Source organism: Salmo salar, chromosome ssa04 (assembly GCF_905237065.1).
Source record: "Salmo salar chromosome ssa04, Ssal_v3.1, whole genome shotgun sequence".
NCBI classification, from domain to species: Eukaryota; Metazoa; Chordata; class Actinopteri; order Salmoniformes; family Salmonidae; genus Salmo; species Salmo salar.
The window spans coordinates 79,170,643-79,192,337 of record NC_059445.1 but is presented as its reverse complement, the minus strand read 5'-3'; the positions used below and the strand labels follow the sequence as shown (position 1 = coordinate 79,192,337).

At 41.4% G+C, this 21,695-nt stretch overlaps 1 protein-coding gene across 1 annotated transcript in view; it reads left to right on the top strand.

The window, feature by feature from the left end:
• The first annotated feature begins 406 nt into the window (after positions 1 to 406).
• LOC106603937 (ubiquitin domain-containing protein 2) overlaps positions 407 to 21,695 on the top strand; it is a 74,408-nt gene continuing 53,119 nt past the window's right edge. The window contains exon 1 of the mRNA XM_045717376.1: positions 407 to 608. Within this exon, the coding sequence (XP_045573332.1) occupies positions 539 to 608 (70 nt within the window). The 5' untranslated portion in view covers positions 407 to 538. The remainder of the gene's footprint in view (positions 609 to 21,695) is intronic.

Sequence of the window (21,695 nt, the reverse complement as noted above, 5' to 3'; positions counted from 1 at the left end):
AGTAGAATAGAGTATAACATTATATAGTAAACTGGAGAATAACAGAGTAGAATAGAGTATAACATTATATAGTAAACTGGAGAATAACAGAGTAGAATAGAGTATAACATTATATAGTAAACTGGAGAATAATAGAGTAGAATAGAGTATAACATTATTTAGAAAACTAGAGAATAACAGAATAGAATAGAATATAAGGGTTTCACATCTGATTTCACATTTGATTTTCACCCATGTGCTTGACATTGCCCTGGTATGCATGGGGGACAATGTATTATACTAGAAACTGTTCTCATCTCAGTTACACCATGCTGACTTGTGTTCTCCCCGTCCTCCCTTCTCATCCGCCCATTCTTTACCTCTATTTCCTCCCTCTCAGTACCCCTTCTTTTCTCTTTTAGAAGCGGTCACCTTGTGATGTGTGTTCACTCCGCCTCTTCCCAGCTGATGCTCGCTCCCTTTCTATTCTGAGGAAGACTTGAGCAAGGGGGAAAAGAAAAGCAGAGGGGTCTGCGGGGGTAGCGCAGTTAAAACATCCATGGGTGGTTGTGTGGGTAGTCACCATGATTCTTCAGGCAGTTTAAACGAAAATTCTGACGGAACTGGAGGTAAGAAATTAGTTACATACCTTCGGGGTGGTTTTTGGTCGATGATTGGTGGTTTTTGGTTACATGCTGATTTCAGTCGCCTTGTTCCCCTTGTGTCTTCCCTTTATTGCAGCCGCCTATAACATCGTGGCGGCCACGTCTGTAGCCCCATCCGGCCTCATGCGAATAATAGTTAGCTATTTAGGCAACATTTTATCATGTTGAAAATTCTTACTGTTCCGTGTTAAATGACTGCTTTTGTCTGTTTTGAATGAAGGCGTTTAATGTTGTAGTTAGTCATCCTGCTAGCATGCTAGCTATAGCTATCTTTCTACACAATAAATGTGGGTCACTGTTTGTCTCAGGAATGCAGAACATCATAACGTTACATGCTGTTATAAAATGTTGTAACTCAAATGATGCTTTGTTGTGTTCACAGATAAAAAAAATTGCAATCATATAACCTAATTCTGTTTCATTTAATGCGTATTTTCTTGGGGGTCGACATTCTAAAGTGGGGGAGCGTGACATGTTTAATTCGCAGCTGCAGGAGGATGGTGGAGTTGCACCGAAACTTGCTTTAAATAACTAACAGTGGTGGTGGTTCTTGGTTCGTTCACATGTCCAACAATTATACTGTATTCAATAATAACCCAGAGTTGCATATCTCATCTCATTGACGCGCGTAATGTAATGGATATGATGTACTCACCGTGTTCATTCCAGTAGTATATAATGTATCCAGTGCTTTGTGAATGAGAAAGAAGGGTATTCATATAATGGTTGGCTCTTAACTGCGACCCCTTAGGTGGTTACTTCACACTGTTATTTCCTCACCGCGTCGGGATTTCAGATGTCTAATGTTACAGATGTTGTTGTTATGATTTTAGGTGGTGTGATTCAGTTTAGGTTTGAGGGGTAAGGGCTTGTACATGTACACAAATACGTCTGTGATAGCGCCTTGCATAGATAACCGGTATTGATCTTCTTCATGTTTGCATTGCAGTTATTGCATATGCACACCTAGGCAATGCACATGGCAAAAATGTACCTTTGTCCTATGTCCCTTGAGGTGGTCCTCCCAATGCAACAGTGTCCCGAGGTCATTTGTATATCACATGTTGTTAGGTCTACACACCATTATATTGCTATTACCAGGCAGTGAAGTTTGTGCTGTAACCAAATGTGTACTGTGGACTGCACATTGCTGAACATGTGACGAGCTTCTATAACTCACAACTTGTTAAGATTGTCAAGATTCTACAAAATAACGTAGCTAGCTTGGCCGAGAGAGAAAGAGCAACAGGGATCTGATTTTGATACAAGAGACTGCTGCCCTATATACATAGACATGGAATCACTGGCCACTTTTATACTGGAACACTAGTCACTTTAGTAATGTTTACATGTTTTGCATTACTCATCTCATATACTGTATTCTATACTATTCTACTGTATCTTAGTCTATACCGCTCTGATGTTGCTCTTCCAAATATTTATATATTCTTAATTCCATTCCTTTACTTTAGATTTGTGTGTATTGTTGTGGAATTGTTAGATATTACTGCACAGTTGGAGCTAGAAACACAAGAATTTCGCTACACCCGCAATAACATCTGCTAAACACGTGTATGTGACAACTAAAATGTGATTTGGTTCCTCCAGGGAGCGGCTAGTTATTACACTCCTTTTGTCTCAATGGTTTTTGACTTTTCACACGAGAGTAAAGCCAGCAGACTGTAGCTCAGGAGAAAGTATCCGCTTATAAGTCATTTGGACATGCATTGTTACCTTGACTCTCAGCCATTGCTTGTTACTGAGCAAGAGAGTACTGCTTTGATTAAGGTTTCAATGCACATCTTCCCTTGTAGTAATGGGCATTACGAGTCTTTTCAGTGAGACAGATCTTTTGGCTCCTCTCGCCTAAATTAGCCATTCATTTGGCACCCAAATGTCTCTTTCGTTCAGTAGTGCTTAAAGGGATGTTACCGTGCCTATAGACTTTCAGTCATCAGCTGGGCGAGACAATCTGGACCCTCAATTTCTAAAATTATCCGTCGGTTGCAACCCCTATTACTAGCCTGTTCAACCTCTCTTTCGTATCGTCTGAGATCCCTAAAGATTGGAAAGCTGCCGCGGTCATCCCCCTCTTCAAAGGGGGAGACACTCTAGACCCAAACTGTTACAGACCTATATCTATCCTACCCTGTCTTTCTAAGGTCTTTGAAAGCCAAGTTAACAAACAGATCACAGACCATTTCGAATCTCACCTTACCTTCTCCGCTATGCAATCTGGTTTCCGAGCTGGTCACGGGTGCACCTCAGCCACGCTCAAGGTCCTAAACGATATCATAACCGCCATCGATAAAAGACATTACTGTGCAGCCGTCTTCATCGACCTGTCCAAGACTTTCGACTCTGTCAATCACCGCATTCTTACCGGCAGACTCAACAGCCTTGGTTTCTCAAATGACTGCCTCGCCTGGTTCACCAACTACTTCTCAGATAGAGTTCAGTGTGTCAAATCGGAGGGCCTGTTGTCCTGACCTCTGGCAGTCTATGGGGGAACCACAGGGTTCAATTCTCGGGCTGACTCTTTTCTCTGTATATATCAATGATGTCGCTCTTGCTGCTGGTGATTCTCTGATCCACCTCTACGCAGATGACACCATTCTGTATACTTCTGGCCCTTCTTTGGACACTGTGTTACCTAACCTCCAGATGAGCTTCAATGCCATACAACACTCCTTCCGGGGCCTCCAACTGCTCTTAAATGCAAGTAAAACTAAATGCATGCTCTTCAACCGATCGCTGCACGCGCTCTCCCGACTAGCATCACTCCTCTGGATGGTTCTGACTTAGAATATGTGGACAACTACAAATACCTAGGTGGATATCATGAACCAAATACAATACATTTTGTTTTTAGAAATGTTCAATACCAATTTGTTCATATCAACCCACTCAGACACCATTCTTAGTTCACTGCTCAGTACATCTGTTAGCTCATTACATTCTGATGCTGCGCTATACATTGTAGAGTCATCAGCATACATGACCACTTTTGCTTTGTTCATTACTGATGGTAAATCATTAGTTAAGATAGAGTAGAGAAGTGGGCCTATGCAGCTTCCTTGAGGAACACCACAGTGTATATCTTTACTGCTTGAAAAGCTACCATTAAAGAACACTTTTTGCCTTCTCCTGGATAGATAGCGTTCCATCCAGGATAGAGCTGCAGACTTAAAACCATAACATTTGAGTTTACCTAGTAACGGTTCATGATAAATTATATCAAAAGCAGCACTGAAATCTAGCAACACTGCACCAACTAACTTCCTGTCATCCATACTCTTTAACCAATCATCTGTCATTTGTGCTAAGGCCGTACTCGTAGAATGCCCTTCTTTGTATGCATACTGGAAACGCGTTATCAGACCATTACATGAGAAATAATCCTTGATTTTTACAGATACAATTTTTTCCAATAATTTACTTAACACAGCTTATAGGACGACCATTAGGACCAGTGAATGCAGATTTTTTTATACTTAGGTAGTGGAATAACCTTTGACTTTTTCCAGGCTTCTGGGCACACCCCATACATCAAGCACTTATTAAAAATATGAGAGACTGGGGTAAATATTTGGTTAGCTGTAACTCTAAGCAATTTGGCGTCAAGATTATCTGAAGCAGGTGACTTGCCATCCAAAAGAGACAACAGCATCCTTTCTACCTCTTCCCTTTCTACTTGATGACATTTGAACCTGCATTGCCTCTCCTTCATGATCCAATCTGTTATAAGGGTATATGACATGAAGCCATCAGTTGCAATCATAGCATTCCTCAACTTGTCCACTTTGCCTGTAAAATATGAATTAAAGTAGTCTGTGATGTTGTGTGGTTTTGTAATAAATATACCCTCTGATTCAACAAAAGAGACGGACATGTTTGAATTCCTACCCATAATAGTGTTCAACGTTCTCCACAGCTTTTTCCCATCACCCTTTACTTCATACATTTTGTGCTGATAGAATCCCTTCTTCTTTCTTTTGTTTAGCTTGGTTACACGATTTCTTCATTTACAATAACTTTGCTTATCAAACAGAGTGCCAGATTTATCTGCAACTTTTTTGGCATCATAACGTTGAATCATTCAATTTCTCAGCTCCTCATCAATCTATGGGGACCCGTTTGACCTCACAGTGCATTTTCTTAAAGGGGTATGCTTATCAGCTATACATCATTTCATAAACAAACTTAGTGACATTTCACTTCTAACCATTGCACATTCTTAATCTCATCCAAAAATGAGTCCTGATTGAACCCTCTGTTGGACCTGCAGTAGATTACCTTAGGGCCAGCCTTTGGTATTTTAGTTTTCCTAGTGAGTGAGTCCTGATTGAACCCTCTGTTGGACCTGCAGTAGATTACCTTAGGGCCAGCCTTTGGTATTTTAGTTTTCCTAGTGAGTGAGTCCTGATTGAACCCTCTGTTGGACCTGCAGTAGATTACCTTAGGGCCAGCCTTTGGTATTTTAGTTTTCCTAGTGAGTGAGTCCTGATTGAACCCTCTGTTGGACCTGCAGTAGATTACCTTAGGGCCAGCCTTTGGTATTTTAGTTTTCCTAGTGAGTGAGTCCTGATTGAACCCTCTGTAGGACCTGCAGTAGATTACCTTAGGGCCAGCCTTTGGTATTTTAGTTTTCCTAGTGAGTGAGTCCTGATTGAACCCTCTGTTGGACCTGCAGTAGATTACCTTAGGGCCAGCCTTTGGTATTTTAGTTTTCCTAGTGAGTGAGTCCTGATTGAACCCTCTGTTGGACCTGCAGTAGATTACCTTAGGGCCAGCCTTTGGCATTTTAGTTTTCCTAGTGAGTGAGTCCTGATTGAACCCTCAGTTGGACCTGCAGTAGATTACCTTAGGGCCAGCCTTTGGCATTTTAGTTTTCCTAGTGAGTGAGTCCTGATTGAACCCTCAGTTGGACCTGCAGTAGATTACCTTACTCCTAGTGAGTATAACCACCTTACGATCACCTAATGCCACTGATACAGCTTTAGAACAATGTTCAGCCATGTTAGTAAACATGTGATCGATACAAGTTGATGATGGACCTATTAGTGAACGTTCTGGTTGGTAATGTCATAACTTGGGTCAGGTTTCATACATTGGCAACAGAAATACATTTCTTTCTCATTGGACAGTTGGTGTTAAAAAAAATCTATATTCATGTCTCCCCAAAAATATATTTCCCTATTTTCATCAGATACCTTATCCAACATTTAACAAATTAAAGATATTTGACATCAGCACTAGGTGGCCTATAGCAGCAACCAACTAGTATAGGTTTTAAATGTGGTCAATGCACCTGTACCCATAGCGTCTCTAATCCATTCAACATTAAGTCCTTACGTTGTTTTACTGGAATATGACTCTGGATGTAAACTGTAACTCCACCCCCATATCTATTTCTGTCCCTCCTGAACAAATTGTATACATTTATAGAGATCTCAGCATCCTCAAAAAAGAGTCCAAGTGAGTCACTGATATTGCCATACATGAATATTGTTTGTCTGTACTAGACAACATATTTCATGAATTTTGTTCCTTGAATTGCATATATTCAAGTGAGCAATTAACTTTCTTTGGTAGATTTACAGTATTTATGAATAAATATGAATCAGCAGTTGGAATCTGAGAGAGAGATACTCAGTCAGTGTGTGTGGGGGGCTGGACACACCCTCAGCCCTCAAATTAAGTGGACACTTCTGATGACGTATCATGAAGTCTAACGAGTTTACACTTGCAGGGCGAGGGAGGAAGGAATTCATTTTAAATTGACAGCCCTTGCCCGGAAATTCATCACTCGTTCGTCCCACGACGACTTGGGTGCTTTATATGCTCTACAGTCAATTAAGATTGCATGTCTACTTATATTAACTATATAATTATTAATATACGCCAACTGTAAGATAGCTAGCAAATTAATTAGCTAAATAACGTTAGCCTGCCTAGCTGGAACTTCTGAAGGAGGAAAATGTTTTAGTTCTACAATTCTACAAAAACATCATTACTTTTACGAGACGTGTTTGTGCCGTTATGTGCATTAGTAACACAATTTCAAACTTATTTACATGAGTTTTTACTTACACTTGTATGTTGACTTCTCTATATTGATGTTGAGGTTTTAAGTTTCGGCTGACTTTTCTTAGCGGATGTACAATCGTCGCGAATTAGTTATGGGATGTTTCAGGCTTCGAAGTGAACATAGTTGTACACTGGCAAACTCGATCACAAACGAGGGCTGAGGGGCTTATGTTGCGAACTTCCCTTGTTTGGCTAATCGTTTGGACCGACGGCCAAGATGGTGACGGGGATTCCCCCTTGGGCATAAGGCGAGGGTAAGTGGAGGAGGGTGTGTCTTTTATGAGTTTGAAACGCTGCCATCGTATCTATTTTTGTGTGTGCTAGATAGTGTTGGCTAGCGCTAGTCAGCTGTACCTGTGCCAAAACAACAGTATTTTTTTCATCCTATAGCTTGTTCTCCTTCTTTTTAAATAGTCAACCAACATGTTTTCAGCACTTTTATATCTATGACTGATCAAAACAAATTTTCTCATGCTCTGCAGCAGACATATAGTGAGAAAACGGAATAAAATCGCAGTATCGAATCGCAATACATATAGAATTGTTAGAATCGCAATACATATCGTAGCGGCACCTAACAATATTGTATCGTGAGGTCCCTGGCAATTCCCAGCCCTAGTGAAAATGTCCAAGAAAATGTCACTAAGAGGGCTATAGGCCTAGCTACAGCTACCCCCTTGGCATTTTTCTTATTTTGTTGCCTTACAACCTGGAATTAAAATAGATTTTTGGGGGGTTTGTGTCATTTGATTTACATAACATGCCTACCACTTTGAAGATGCAAAATAATTTTTTGTGTGAAACAAACAAGAAATAAGACAAGAAAACAGAACTTGAGCATGCATAACTATTCACCCCACCCAAAGTCAATACTTTGTAGAGCCACATTTTGCAGCAATTACAGATTCAAGTCTCTTGGAGTATGTCTCTATAAGCTTGGCACATCTAGCCACTGGGATTTTTGCCCATTCTTCAAGGCAAAACTGCTCCAGCTCCTTCAAGTTGGATGGGTTCCACTTGTGCACAGCAATCTTTAAGTCATACCACAGATTCTCAATTGGATTGAGGTCTGGGCTTTGACTAGGCCATTCCAAGATAGTTAAAGGTTTCCCCTTAAACCACTCGAGTGTTGTTTTAGCATTATGCTTGGGGTCATTGTCCTGCTGGAAGTTGAACCTCCCTCCCAGTCTCAAATCTCTGGAAGACTGAAACAGGTTTCCCCCAAGAATTTCCCTGTATTTAGCACCATCCATCATTCCTTCAATTCTGACCAGTTTCCCAGTCCCTGCCGATGAAAAACATCCCCACAGGGGATGGGGATGGTGTTCTCGGGGTGATGAGAGGTGTTGGGTTTGCGCCAGACATAGCGTTTTCCTTGATGGCTAAAAAGCTACATTTTAGTCTCATCTGACCAGAGTACCTTCTTCCATATGTTTGGGGAGTCCACATGCCTTTTGGCGAACACCACACGTGTTTGCTTATTTTTTTCTGGCCACTCTTCCATAAAGCCCAGCTCTGTGGAGTGTACAGCTTAAAGTGGTCCTATGGATAGATACTCCAATCTCCGCTGTGGAGCTTTGCAGCTCCTTCAGGGTTATCTTTGGTCTCTTTGTTGCCTTTCTGATTAATGCTCTCCTTGCCTGGTCCGTGAGTTGTGGAGGGCGGCCCTTTCTTGGCAGGTTTGTTGTGGTGCCACATTCTTTACATTTTTTAATAATGGATTTAATGGTGCTCCGTGGGATGTTCAAAGTTTCGGATATTGTTTTATAACCCATCCCTGATTTGTACTTCTCCACAACTTTGTCCCTGACCTGTTTGGAGAGCTCCTTCGTCTTCATAGTGCCACTTGCTTGGTGGTGCCCCTTGCTTAGTGGTGTTGCAGACTCTGGGGCCTTTCAGAACAGGTGTATATATACTGAGATCATGTGACAGATCATGTGGCACTTAGATTGCACACAGGTGGACTTTATTTAACTAATTATGTGACTTCTGAAGGTAATTGGTTGCATCAGATCTTATTTAGGGGCTTCATAACAAAGGGGGTGAATACATATACACACACCACTTTTCCGTTTTTGATTTATTAGATATATTTTTTTAAACAAGAGCCTCTCCCTCAGCGGTAGTGTTTGTGCTTGCGAACAACATGGATAATAAGATATTGGAGTAGCCTGTCTATTGTGTTAACTTCACAACTGTCCCAGTTATTGATGTGCCTGTGCTATTATTTCTTTAAAAAAAGGAATCCATACTACGGTTTCTTACTGTATCTAAATTCCAACTAACACCAATTTCCTTTTATTCAATGTCCTTAGCACTTATAAATGCTTTTTACTGTAAGTCATTTAAGCCATTACATTTCCTACTGAGGAATTCAAATATTTAGTTGAATAATATTCTCCATTCATTCATCCCCAAACTCATTACAGCTTTCCTAGTTGCTTTGCTTTGCCCTCAAGTCACTGATCTCATTAGAGGAAGAATTATCTTCAGAATTGCCTCCCCATTTGCCGTTGACCCTGACCCCCCTCCTCTGGCGCTTCACTGGAAAGAGCCAGGCGACAGGACAGAACAAATCCAGGATCAGCTGATGCATGGCACATCCCAGTGAGCCCACAGTTGTATGCCAGCCAGTGTCTCCTCCTAGCTAGTCATAATGCCAGCCTTCTGCCCTCAGCAGCAGCAGCAGGCTGACAGGGCCCACCTTCACAGACAGGCCCTGTGTCACAGTTCACACTACTGTAGAGGAACTCAGGTTGGCAGAGCACGGCACCCAGGTGTGTGTGTGTCCGTGGGGGTACTGTGTGTGTGTTGGGAGGTGAAACCAGAGATACATGCCTGTGCTGCATAATGCAGTGTGTGAGATCTCAGACCTCCTCCTCACGACATCCCTGCCTCACCTGTCCGTCCCTGTTGCCATGGCGATGAGAGATGAGTGGGGGTCGTTGACACAGGATTGTTAGCTCATTCACTCACCCTCGAGGATGAAAAAATCAACACTGGATTGGTGTAGATGGAGTTCTTACCTAATGTCTTACACCAATCCAATGCTTTGAAATTCTTGAATGAATGCACATTTTGGGGAGAATTTGAATTGGGCTTTAGTCATATGGAGCCAATGGTGAGTGACCGTAGCCTACATGTAACAGCCAAACACAGCCCTAAGCTGACTGACTCAATACTTCACTGGCTGGCAGCTTACTGCCATGTTTGACCTCAGATGTACACTCCTATCTGTGCCTTGCAGTTGGAGTTTGTGTCATTTGACACGTGTCATGTGACCTGAGTACATGTGTATGGACACAGCCGGTGAAATAGAACACTGCTGTATTTGCAATCTCACTCGGCCCTCTTGCACAGGCAATGACAGCAGCCATTATAGCTGATCCTAATGATCAGTGGTCAGGGAGACTAAGAGGACACAAACCACTCAAGATCCTATTTTATTGTCAGCATGACCCACCGCGGCTAAGTCCAGACCAGAGTCATATACTATAGAGGTCTCAATCTATGGATATTGAAGAATCACATACTTTGTATTAGGTGTATCTCAGTTTGTGTCAATCATTTCCTGGGTCCTGAGGTTTTCCTATCACTATGGGCCTGGAGTTTCTTCTGGTCAGGTTCAGGAATAACTCCGGTCCTTTGTCATTTCTCCATCTAGTAGGTCTTTATCAGTGGGACTCGGTCCCCTGCTGCTGTCCCCTGCTGCTGTCCCCTGCTGCTGTTCCCTGCTGCTGTCCTCTGCTGCTGTCCTCTGCTTTTGTCCCCTGCTCCTGTCCTCAGCTGCTGTCCTCTGCTGCTGTCCTCTGCTGCTGTCCTCTGCTCCTGTCCTCAGCTGCTGTCCTCTGCTGCTGTCCCCTGCTGCTGTCCCCTGCTGCTGTTCCCTGCTGCTGTCCTCTGCTGCTGTCCTCTGCTTTTGTCCCCTGCTCCTGTCCTCAGCTGCTCTCCTCTGCTGCTGTCCTCTGCTCCTGTCCTCTGCTGCTGTCCTCTGCTGCTGTCCTCTGCTGCTGTCCCCTGCTGCTGTCCTCTGCTTTTGTCCCCTGCTGCTGTCCTCTGCTGCTGTCCTCTGCTGCTGTTCCCTGCTGCTGTCCTCTGCTGCTGTCCTCTTCTGCTGTCCTCTGCTGCTGTCCTCTGCTGCTGTTCCCTGCTGCTGTCCTCAGCTGCTGTTCTCTGCTGCTGTCCTCTGCTGCTGTCCTCTGCTGCTGTCCTCAGCTGCTGTTCTCTGCTGCTGTTCCCTGCTGCTGTCCTCTGCTTTTGTCCCCTGCTGCTGTCCTCTGCTTTTGTCCCCTGCTGCTGTTCCCTGCTGCTGTCCTCAGCTGCTGTTCTCTGCTGCTGTTCCCTGCTGCTGTCCTCTGCTGCTGTCCTCTGCTGCTGTTCCCTGCCGCTGTCCTCTGCTGCTGTCCTCTGCTACTGTCCCCTGCTGCTGTCCTCTGCTGCTGTTCTCTGCTGCTGTCCTCTGCTGCTGTTCCCTGCTGCTGTCCTCTGCTGCTGTCCTCTGCTGCTGTCCTCTGCTGCTGTCCTCTACTTTTGTCCCCTGCTGCTGTTCCCTGCTGCTGTCCTCTGCTGCTGTCCGCTGCTGCTGTCCTCTGCTGCTGTCCTCTGCTGCTGTCCCCTGCTGCTGTCCTCTGCTGCTTTTCTCTGCTGCTGTCCTCTGCTGCTGTCCGCTGCTGCTGTCCTCTGCTGCTGTCCGCTGCTGCTGTCCTCTGCTGCTGTCCTGTACTGGTCACACTGGCAGACCTGCTAGTCCACAGCTGACCTCATACTAACATCTCATAGTGGGACTGACTGACTGACTGTCCTCATAGTAGTAATAGTTGTAGCAGTAGTAGTAGCAATAGTAATAGTTGTAGTAGCAGTAGCAATAGTAATAGTAGTAGTAGTAGTAGTTTAGTAGTAGCAGCAGTAATAGTAGTAGTAGTAGTAGTCATATTATTAGTTGTTGTTGCAGTAGTAGTAGCATTAGTAATAGTTGAAGCAGTAGTAATAGTAATAATACTAGTAGCAGTAGTAGTAATAGTAGAAGTAGTAGTCATATTAGTAATAATAGTATAGTTGTAGCAGTAGTGCTAGTGCAAGTAGTAGTACTAGTAGTAATAGCTGTAGTAGTAGTGTAGTAGTAGCAGCAGTAATAGTAGTAGTAGTAGTAGTAGTAATATTGTAATAGTTGTAGTATTGTAGTGGTGGTAATATTTTTAGTTGTTGTAGTAGTAGTAGTAGCATTAGTAATAGTTGTAGCAGTAGTAATACTACAAGTACTGTAAATTCCGGACTATAAGCCGCAACTTTTTTCCCAGGCTTTGTACCTCGCGGCTTAAACAATGACGCGGCTAATATATGGATTTTTCCCGCTTTCAAATTTTTTTTCTCCAAAAAAACACATTCTGTGACGTGCTCAGTTTTTTGGCGGCATGAAACTTTCATTAGACCAATGAAATTGCCGAACGGGTTAAGGTCAAACAACTTTTTTGTTACTGTTTAGATTAAATTGAGCGCTCTCAAACTTCCCATCATTCTGATTACGGTAGTCATTTTGTCACCCTCATCATGGCAAAGACACGGAGAAATGCATATGATGCAGCTTTCAAGTTGAAGGCGATTGATCTGGCTGTTGGAAAAGGAAATAGAGCTGCTGCACGGGAGCTTGGTCTTAATGAGTCGATGATAAGACGTTGGAAACAGCAGCGTGAGGAATTGACTCAGTGCAAAAAGACAACTAAAGCTTACTGCTAATTTTTTCTTTTTTGTTACAAGCCGTGTTTCGTTAAAGCCTATTTATTTTTGTTACAAGCCGTGTTTCGTTAAAGCCTGTGTAAAGTTCATTTGTTTCAATGTACCAGTAGGCACCTGCAGCTTATAGACATGTGCGGCTTATTTATGTTCAAAATATATATTTTTTTTAATTCAGTGGATGCGGCTTATATTCAGGTGTGCTTAATAGTCCGGAAATTACGGTAGTAGCAATAGTTTTCATAGCAGTAGTAATAGCACTAGTAGTAGTAGTATAGTAGTAGTAGTAGTAGCAGGCCTAATAGTTGTAGTAGTAGTAGCAGGCCTAATAGGTGTAGTAGTAGTAGTAGGCCTAATAGGTGTAGTAGTAGTAGTAGGCCTAATAGGTGTAGTAGTAGTAGCAAGCCTAATAGTTGTAGTAGTAGTAGTTGGCCTAATAGTTGTAGTAGTAGTAGGCCTAATAGTTGTAGTAGTAGTAGTTGGCCTAATAGGTGTAGTAGTAGGCCAAATAGTTGTAGTAGTAGTAGTTGGCCTAATAGGTGTAGTAGTAGTAGTAGCCCTAATAGTTGTAGTAGTAGTAGTTGGCCTAATAGTTGTAGTAGTAGTAGTAGTAGTAGTAGGCCTAATAGTTGTAGTAGAAGTAGTAGTAGTAGTAGGCCTAATAGTTGTAGTAGTAGTAGCAGGCCTAATAGTTGTAGTAGTAGTAGTAGCCCGAATAGGTGTAGTAGTAGTAGTAGGCCTAATAGTTGTAGTAGAAGTAGTAGTAGTAGTAGGCCTAATAGTTGTAGTAGTAGTAGTAGGCCTAATAGTTGTGGTAGTAGTAGCAGGTCTAATAGTTGTAGTAGTAGTAGCCCTAATAGTTGTAGTAGTAGTAGCAGGCCTAATAGTTGTAGCAGTAGTCGTAGGCCTAATAGTTGTAGTAGTAGTAGCAGGTCTAATAGTTGTAGTAGTAGTAGTAGGCCTAATAGGTGTAGTAGTAGTGGTAGGCCTAATAGTTGTAGTAGTAGTAGTAGCCCTAATAGTTGTAGTAGTAGTAGCAGGCCTAATAGTTGTAGTAGTAGTAGTAGGCCTAATAGTTGTGTAGTAGTAGGTCTAATAGTTGTAGTAGTAGTAGTAGGCCTAATAGGTGTAGTAGTAGTAGTAGGCCTAATAGGTGTAGTAGTAGTAGTAGTAGGCCTAATAGGTGTAGTAGTAGTAGTAGGTCTAATAGTTGTAGTAGTAGTAGTAGGCCTAATAGGTGTAGTAGTAGTAGTAGGCCTAATAGTTGTAGTAGTAGTAGTAGTAGTAGCCCTAATGGGTATAGTAGTAGTAGTAGCCCTAATAGGTGTAGTAGTAGTAGTAGGCCTAATAGGTGGAGTAGTAGTAGTAGGCCTAATAGGTGTAGTAGTAGGCCTAATAGTTGTAGTAGTAGTAGTAGTAGTAGTAGGCCTAATAGGTGTAGTAGTAGTAGTAGCCCTAATAGTTGTAGTAGTAGTAGTAGGCCTAATAGGTGTAGTAGTAGGCAAAATAGTTGTAGTAGTAGTAGTAGGCCTAATAGTTGTAGTAGTAGTAGTAGGCCTAATAGGTGTAGTAGTAGGCCAAATAGTTGTAGTAGTAGTGGTAGGCCTAATAGTTGTAGTAGTAGTAGCAGGTCTAATAGTTGTAGTAGTAGGCCTAATAGGTGTAGTAGTAGTAGCAGGCCTAATAGGTGTAGTAGTAGTAGTAGTAGGCCTAATAGGTTTAGTAGTAGTAGCAGGCCTAATAGTTGTAGTAGTAGTAGTAGGCTTAATAGTTGTAGTAGTAGTAGTTGGCCTAATAGGTGTAGTAGTAGTAGTAGGCCTAATAGGTGTAGTAGTAGGCCTAATAGTTGTAGTAGTAGTAGTAGTAGTAGGCCTAATAGGTGTAGTAGTAGTAGCCCTAATAGGTGTAGTAGTAGTAGCAGGCCTAATAGGTGTAGTAGTAGTAGTAGGCCTAATAGGTGTAGTAGTAGTAGTAGCCCTAATAGGTGTAGTAGTAGGCCAAATAGTTGTAGTAGTAGTAGTAGTAGTAGGCCTAATAGGTGTAGTAGTAGTAGCCCTAATAGGTGTTGTAGTAGTAGCAGGCCTAATAGTTGTAGTAGTAGTAGTAGGCCTAATAGTTGTAGTAGTAGTAGTAGCCCTAATAGGTGTAGTAGTAGTAGGCCTAATAGTTGTAGTAGTAGTAGCCCTAATAGGTGTAGTAGTAGTAGCAGGCCTAATAGTTGTAGAAGTAGTAGTAGCAGGCCTAATAGTTGTAGTAGTAGTAGGCCTAATAGTTGTAGTAGTAGTATTTGGCCTAATAGGTGTAGTAGTAGTAGTAGTAGGCCTAATAGGTGTAGTAGTAGTAGTAGGCCTAATAGGTGTAGTAGTGGGCCTAATAGTTGTAGTAGTAGTAGTAGTAGTAGTAGGCCTAATAGGTGTAGTAGTAGTAGTAGCCCTAATAGTTGTAGTAGTAGTAGTAGGCCTAATAGGTGTAGTAGTAGGCAAAATAGTTGTAGTAGTAGTAGTAGGCCTAATAGTTGTAGTAGTAGTAGTAGGCCTAATAGGTGTAGTAGTAGGCCAAATAGTAGTAGTAGTAGTAGGCCTAATAGTTGTAGTAGTAGTAGCAGGTCTAATAGTTGTAGTAGTAGGCCTAATAGTTGTAGTAGTAGTAGCAGGCCTAATAGGTGTAGTAGTAGTAGTAGGCCTAATAGGTGTAGTAGTAGTAGCAGGCCTAATAGGTGTAGTAGTAGTAGTAGGCCTAATAGTTGTAGTAGTAGTAGCAGTCCTAGTAGGTGTAGTAGTAGTAGGCCTAATAGTTGTAGTAGTAGTAGTAGGCCTAATAGTTGTAGTAGTAGTAGTTGGCCTAATAGGTGTAGTAGTAGTAGTAGACCTAATAGGTGTAGTAGTAGTAGTAGGCCTAATAGGTGTAGTAGTAGGCTTAATAGTTGTAGTAGTAGTAGTAGTAGTAGTAGTAGGCCTAATAGGTGTAGTAGTAGTAGTAGCCCTAATAGGTGTAGTAGTAGTAGCAGGCCTAATAGGTGTAGTAGTAGTAGTAGGCCTAATAGGTGTAGTAGTAGTAGTATCCCTAATAGGTGTAGTAGTAGGCCAAATAGTTGTAGTAGTAGTAGTAGTAGTAGGCCTAATAGGTGTAGTAGTAGTAGCCCTAATAGGTGTAGTAGTAGTAGCAGGCCTAATAGTTGTAGTAGTAGTAGTAGGCCTAATAGTTGTAGTAGTAGTAATAGCCCTAATAGTTGTAGTAGTAGTAGGCCTAATAGTTGTAGTAGTAGTAGTAGCCCTAATAGGTGTAGTAGTAGTAGCAGGCCTAATAGTTGTAGTAGTAGTAGCAGGTCTAATAGTTGTAGTAGTAATAGTAGCCCTAATAGGTGTAGTAGTAGTAGCACGTCTAATAGTTGTAGTAGTAGTAGTAGCCCTAGTAGGTGTAGTAGTAGTAGCAGGCCTAATAGTTGTAGTAGTAGTAGTAGGCCTAATAGTTGTAGTAGTAGTAGTAGTAGCCCTAATAGGTGTAGTAGTAGTAGCAGGCCTAATAGTTGTAGTAGTAGTAGTAGCCCTAATAGTTGTAGTAGTAGTAGCAGGCCTAATAGTTGTAGTAGTAGTAGCAGGTCTAATAGTTGTAGTAATGGTTGTAGTAGTAGTAGGCCTAATAGTTGTAGTAGTAGTAGTAGGCCTATTAGGTGTAGTAGTAGTAGTAGGCATAATAGGTGTAGTAGTAGTAGCGGGCCTAATATGTGTAGTAGTAGTAGTAGGCCTAATAGTTGTAGTAGTAGTAGCAGGCCTAGTAGGTGTAGTAGTAGTAGTAGTAGGCCTAATAGTTGTTGTAGTAGTAGTAGGCCTAATAGTTGTAGTAGTAGTAGTTGGCCTAATAGGTGTAGTAGTAGTGGTAGGCCTAATAGGTGTAGTAGTAGTAGTAGGCCTAATAGGTGTAGTAGTAGGCCTAATAGTTGTAGTAGTAGTAGTAGTAGTAGTACGCCTAATAGTTGTAGTAGTAGTAGTAGCCCTAATAGGTGTAGTAGTAGTAGCAGGCTAATAGTTGTAGAAGTAGTAGTAGCAGGCCTAATAGTTGTAGTAGTAGTAGGCCTAATAGTTGTAGTAGTAGTAATAGCCCTAATAGGTGTAGTAGTAGTAGCAGGCCTAATAGTTGTAGTAGTAGTAGCAGGTCTAATAGTTGTAGTAGTAGTAGTAGCCCTAATAGGTGTAGTAGTAGTAGCAGGCTTAATAGTTGTAGTAGTAGTAGTAGCAGGCCTAATAGTTGTAGTAGTAGTAGGCCTAATAGTTGTAGTAGTAGTAGCAGGTCTAATAGTTGTAGTAGTAGTAGTAGCCCTAATAGGTGTAGTAGTAGTAGCAGGCCTAATAGTTGTAGTAGTAGTAGCAGGTCTAATAGTTGTAGTAGTAGTAGTAGCCCTAATAGGTGTAGTAGTAGTAGCACGTCTAATAGTTGTAGTAGTAGTAGTAGCCCTAGTAGGTGTAGTAGTAGTAGCAGGCCTAATAGTTGTAGTAGTAGTAGTAGGCCTAATAGTTGTAGTAGTAGTAGTAGTAGCCCTAATAGGTGTAGTAGTAGTAGCAGGCCTAATAGTTGTAGTAGTAGTAGTAGCCCTAATAGTTGTAGTAGTAGTAGCAGGCCTAATAGTTGTAGTAGTAGTAGTAGCCCTAATAGGGGTAGTAGTAGTAGCAGGCATAATAGTTGTAGTAGTAGTAGCAGGTCTAATAGTTGTAGTAATGGTTGTAGTAGTAGTAGGCCTAATAGTTGTAGTAGTAGTAGTAGGCCTATTAGGTGTAGTAGTAGTAGTAGCCCTAATAGTTGTAGTAGTAGTAGTAGCCCTAATAGTTGTAGTAGTAGGAGCCCTAATAGTTGTAGTAGTAGTAGCAGGTCTAATAGTTGTAGTAGTAGTAGCAGGTCTAATAGTTGTAGTAGTAGGCCTAATAGGTGTAGTAGTAGTAGCAGGCCTAATAGGTGTAGTAGTAGTAGTAGGCATAATAGGTGTAGTAGTAGTAGCGGGCCTAATATGTGTAGTAGTAGTAGTAGGCCTAATAGTTGTAGTAGTAGTAGCAGGCCTAGTAGGTGTAGTAGTAGTAGTAGTAGGCCTAATAGTTGTTGTAGTAGTAGTAGGCCTAATAGTTGTAGTAGTAGTAGTTGGCCTAATAGGTGTAGTAGTAGTAGTAGGCCTAATAGGTGTAGTAGTAGTAGTAGGCCTAATAGGTGTAGTAGTAGGCCTAATAGTTGTTGTAGTAGTAGTAGTAGTAGTAGTAGGCCTAATAGTTGTAGTAGTAGTAGTAGCCCTAATAGGTGTAGTAGTAGTAGCAGGCTAATAGTTGTACAAGTAGTAGTAGCAGGCCTAATAGTTGTAGTAGTAGTAGGCCTAATAGTTGTAGTAGTAGTAGTAGCCCTAATAGGTGTAGTAGTAGTAGCAGGCCTAATAGTTGTAGTAGTAGTAGCAGGTCTAATAGTTGTAGTAGTAGTAGCAGGTCTAATAGTTGTAGTAGTAGTAGTAGGCCCTAATAGTTGTAGTAGTAGTAGCAGGTCTAATAGTTGTAGTAGTAGTAGTAGCCCTAATAGGTGTAGTAGTAGTAGCACATCTAATAGTTGTAGTAGTAGTAGTAGCCCTAGTAGGTGTAGTAGTAGTAGCAGGCCTAATAGTTGTAGTAGTAGTAGTAGGCCTAATAGTTGTAGTAGTAGTAGTAGTAGCCCTAATAGGTTTAGTAGTAGTAGCAGGCCTAATAGTTGTAGTAGTATTAGTAGCCCTAATAGTTGTAATAGTAGTAGCAGGCCTAATAGTTGTAGTAGTAGTAGTAGCCCTAATAGGGGTAGTAGTAGTAGCAGGCATAATAGTTGTAGTAGTAGTAGCAGGTCTAATAGTTGTAGTAATGGTTGTAGTAGTAGTAGGCCTAATAGTTGTAGTAGTAGTAGTAGGCCTAATAGGTGTAGTAGTAGTAGTAGCCCTAATAGTTGTAGTAGTAGTAGTAGCCCTAATAGTTGTAGTAGTAGGAGCCCTAATAGTTGTAGTAGTAGTAGCAGGTCTAATAGTTGTAGTAGTAGTAGCAGGTCTAATAGTTGTAGTAGTAGGCCTAATAGGTGTAGTAGTAGTAGCAGGCCTAATAGGTGTAGTAGTAGTAGTAGGCCTAATAGGTGTAGTAGTAGTAGCAGGCCTAATAGGTGTAGTAGTAGTAGTAGGCCTAATAGTTGTAGTAGTAGTAGCAGGCCTAGTAGGTGTAGTAGTAGTAGTAGTAGGCCTAATAGTTGTAGTAGTAGTAGGCCTAATAGTTGTAGTAGTAGTAGTTGGCCTAATAGGTGTAGTAGTAGTAGTAGGCCTAATAGGTGTAGTAGTAGTAGTAGGCCTAATAGGTGTAGTAGTAGGCCTAATAGTTGTAGTAGTAGTAGTAGTAGGCCTAATAGGTGTAGTAGTATTAGTAGCCCTAATAGTTGTAGTAGTAGTAGTAGGCCTAATAGGTGTAGTAGTAGGCAAAATAGTTGTAGTAGTAGTAGTAGGCCTAATAGTTGTAGTAGTAGTAGTAGGCCTAATAGGTGTAGTAGTAGGCCAAATAGTTGTAGTAGTAGTAGTAGGCCTAATAGTTGTAGTAGTAGTAGCAGGTCTAATAGTTGTAGTAGTAGGCCTAATAGGTGTAGTAGTAGTAGCATGCCTAATAGGTGTAGTAGTAGTAGTAGGCCTAATAGGTGTAGTAGTAGTAGCAGGCCTAATAGGTGTAGTAGTAGTAGTAGGCCTAATAGTTGTAGTAGTAGTAGCAGGCCTAGTAGGTGTAGTAGTAGTAGTAGTAGGCCTAATAGTTGTAGTAGTAGTAGTAGGCCTAATAGTTGTAGTAGTAGTAGTTGGCCTAATAGGTGTAGTAGTAGTAGTAGTAGGCCTAATAGGTGTAGTAGTAGGCCTAATAGTTGTAGTAGTAGTAGTAGTAGTAGTAGTAGGCCTAATAGGTGTAGTAGTAGTAGTAGCCCTAATAGGTGTAGTAGTAGTAGCAGGCCTAATAGGTGTAGTAGTAGTAGTAGGCCTAATAGGTGTAGTAGTAGTAGTATCCCTAATAGGTGTAGTAGTAGGCCAAATAGTTGTAGTAGTAGTAGTAGTAGGCCTAATAGGTGTAGTAGTAGTAGCCCTAATAGGTGTAGTAGTAGTAGCAGGCCTAATAGTTGTAGTAGTAGTAGTAGGCCTAATAGTTGTAGTAGTAGTAGTAGCCCTAATAGGTGTAGTAGTAGTAGGCCTAATAGTTGTAGTAGTAGTAGTAGCCCTAATAGGTGTAGTAGTAGTAGCAGGCCTAATAGTTGTAGTAGTAGTAGTAGCAGGCCTAATAGTTGTAGTAGTAGTAGGCCTAATAGTTGTAGTAGTAGTAGTAGTAGCCCTAATAGGTGTAGTAGTAGTAGCAGGCCTAATAGTTGTAGTAGTATTAGTAGTAGTAGTAGGCCTAATAGGTGTAGTAGTATTAGTAGCCCTAATAGTTGTAGTAGTAGTAGTAGGCCTAATAGGTGTAGTAGTAGGCAAAATAGTTGTAGTAGTAGTAGTAGGCCTAATAGTTGTAGTAGTAGTAGTAGGCCTAATAGGTGTAGTAGTAGGCCAAATAGTTGTAGTAGTAGTAGTAGGCCTAATAGTTGTAGTAGTAGTAGCAGGTCTAATAGTTGTAGTAGTAGGCCTAATAGGTGTAGTAGTAGTAGCATGCCTAATAGGTGTAGTAGTAGTAGTAGGCCTAATAGGTGTAGTAGTAGTAGCAGGCCTAATAGGTGTAGTAGTAGTAGTAGGCCTAATAGTTGTAGTAGTAGTAGCAGGCCTAGTAGGTGTAGTAGTAGTAGTAGTAGGCCTAATAGTTGTAGTAGTAGTAGTAGGCCTAATAGTTGTAGTAGTAGTAGTTGGCCTAATAGGTGTAGTAGTAGTAGTAGTAGGCCTAATAGGTGTAGTAGTAGGCCTAATAGTTGTAGTAGTAGTAGTAGTAGTAGTAGTAGGCCTAATAGGTGTAGTAGTAGTAGTAGCCCTAATAGGTGTAGTAGTAGTAGCAGGCCTAATAGGTGTAGTAGTAGTAGTAGGCCTAATAGGTGTAGTAGTAGTAGTATCCCTAATAGGTGTAGTAGTAGGCCAAATAGTTGTAGTAGTAGTAGGCCTAATAGGTGTAGTAGTAGTAGCCCTAATAGGTGTAGTAGTAGTAGCAGGCCTAATAGTTGTAGTAGTAGTAGTAGGCCTAATAGTTGTAGTAGTAGTAGTAGCCCTAATAGGTGTAGTAGTAGTAGGCCTAATAGTTGTAGTAGTAGTAGTAGCCCTAATAGGTGTAGTAGTAGTAGCAGGCCTAATAGTTGTAGTAGTAGTAGTAGCAGGCCTAATAGTTGTAGTAGTAGTAGGCCTAATAGTTGTAGTAGTAGTAGTAGCCCTAATAGGTGTAGTAGTAGTAGCAGGCCTAATAGTTGTAGTAGTAGTAGTAGCAGGCCTAATAGTTGTAGTAGTAGTAGTAGGCCTAATAGTTGTAGTAGTAGTAGTAGCCCTAAAAGGTGTAGTAGTAGTAGCAGGCCTAATAGTTGTAGTAGTAGTAGCAGGTCTAATAGTTGTAGTAGTAGTAGTAGCCCTAATAGGTGTATTAGTAGTAGCAGGCTTAATAGTTGTAGTAGTAGTAGTAGCAGGCCTAATAGTTGTAGTAGTAGTAGGCCTAATAGTTGTAGTAGTAGTAGCAGGTCTAATAGTTGTAGTAGTAGTAGTAGTAGCCCTAATAGGTGTAGTAGTAGTAGCAGACCTAATAGTTGTAGTAGTAGTAGCAGGTCTAATAGTTGCAGTAGTAGTAGTAGCCCTAATAGGTGTAGTAGTAGTAGCACGTCTAATAGTTGTAGTAGTAGTAGTAGCCCTAGTAGGTGTAGTAGTAGTAGCAGGCCTAATAGTTGTAGTAGTAGTAGTAGGCCTAATAGTTGTAGTAGTAGTAGTAGTAGCCCTAATAGGTGTAGTAGTAGTAGCAGGCCTAATAGTTGCAGTAGTAGTAGTAGCCCTAATAGTTGTAGTAGTAGTAGCAGGCCTAATAGTTGTAGTAGTAGTAGTAGCCCTAATAGGGGTAGTAGTAGTAGCAGGCCTAATAGTTGTAGTAGTAGTAGCAGGTCTAATAGTTGTAGTAATGGTTGTAGTAGTAGTAGGCCTAATAGTTGTAGTAGTAGTAGTAGGCCTAATAGGTGTAGTAGTAGTAGTAGCCCTAATAGTTGTAGTAGTAGTAGTAGGCCTAATAGGTGTAGTAGTAGGAGCCCTAATAGTTGTAGTAGTAGTAGCAG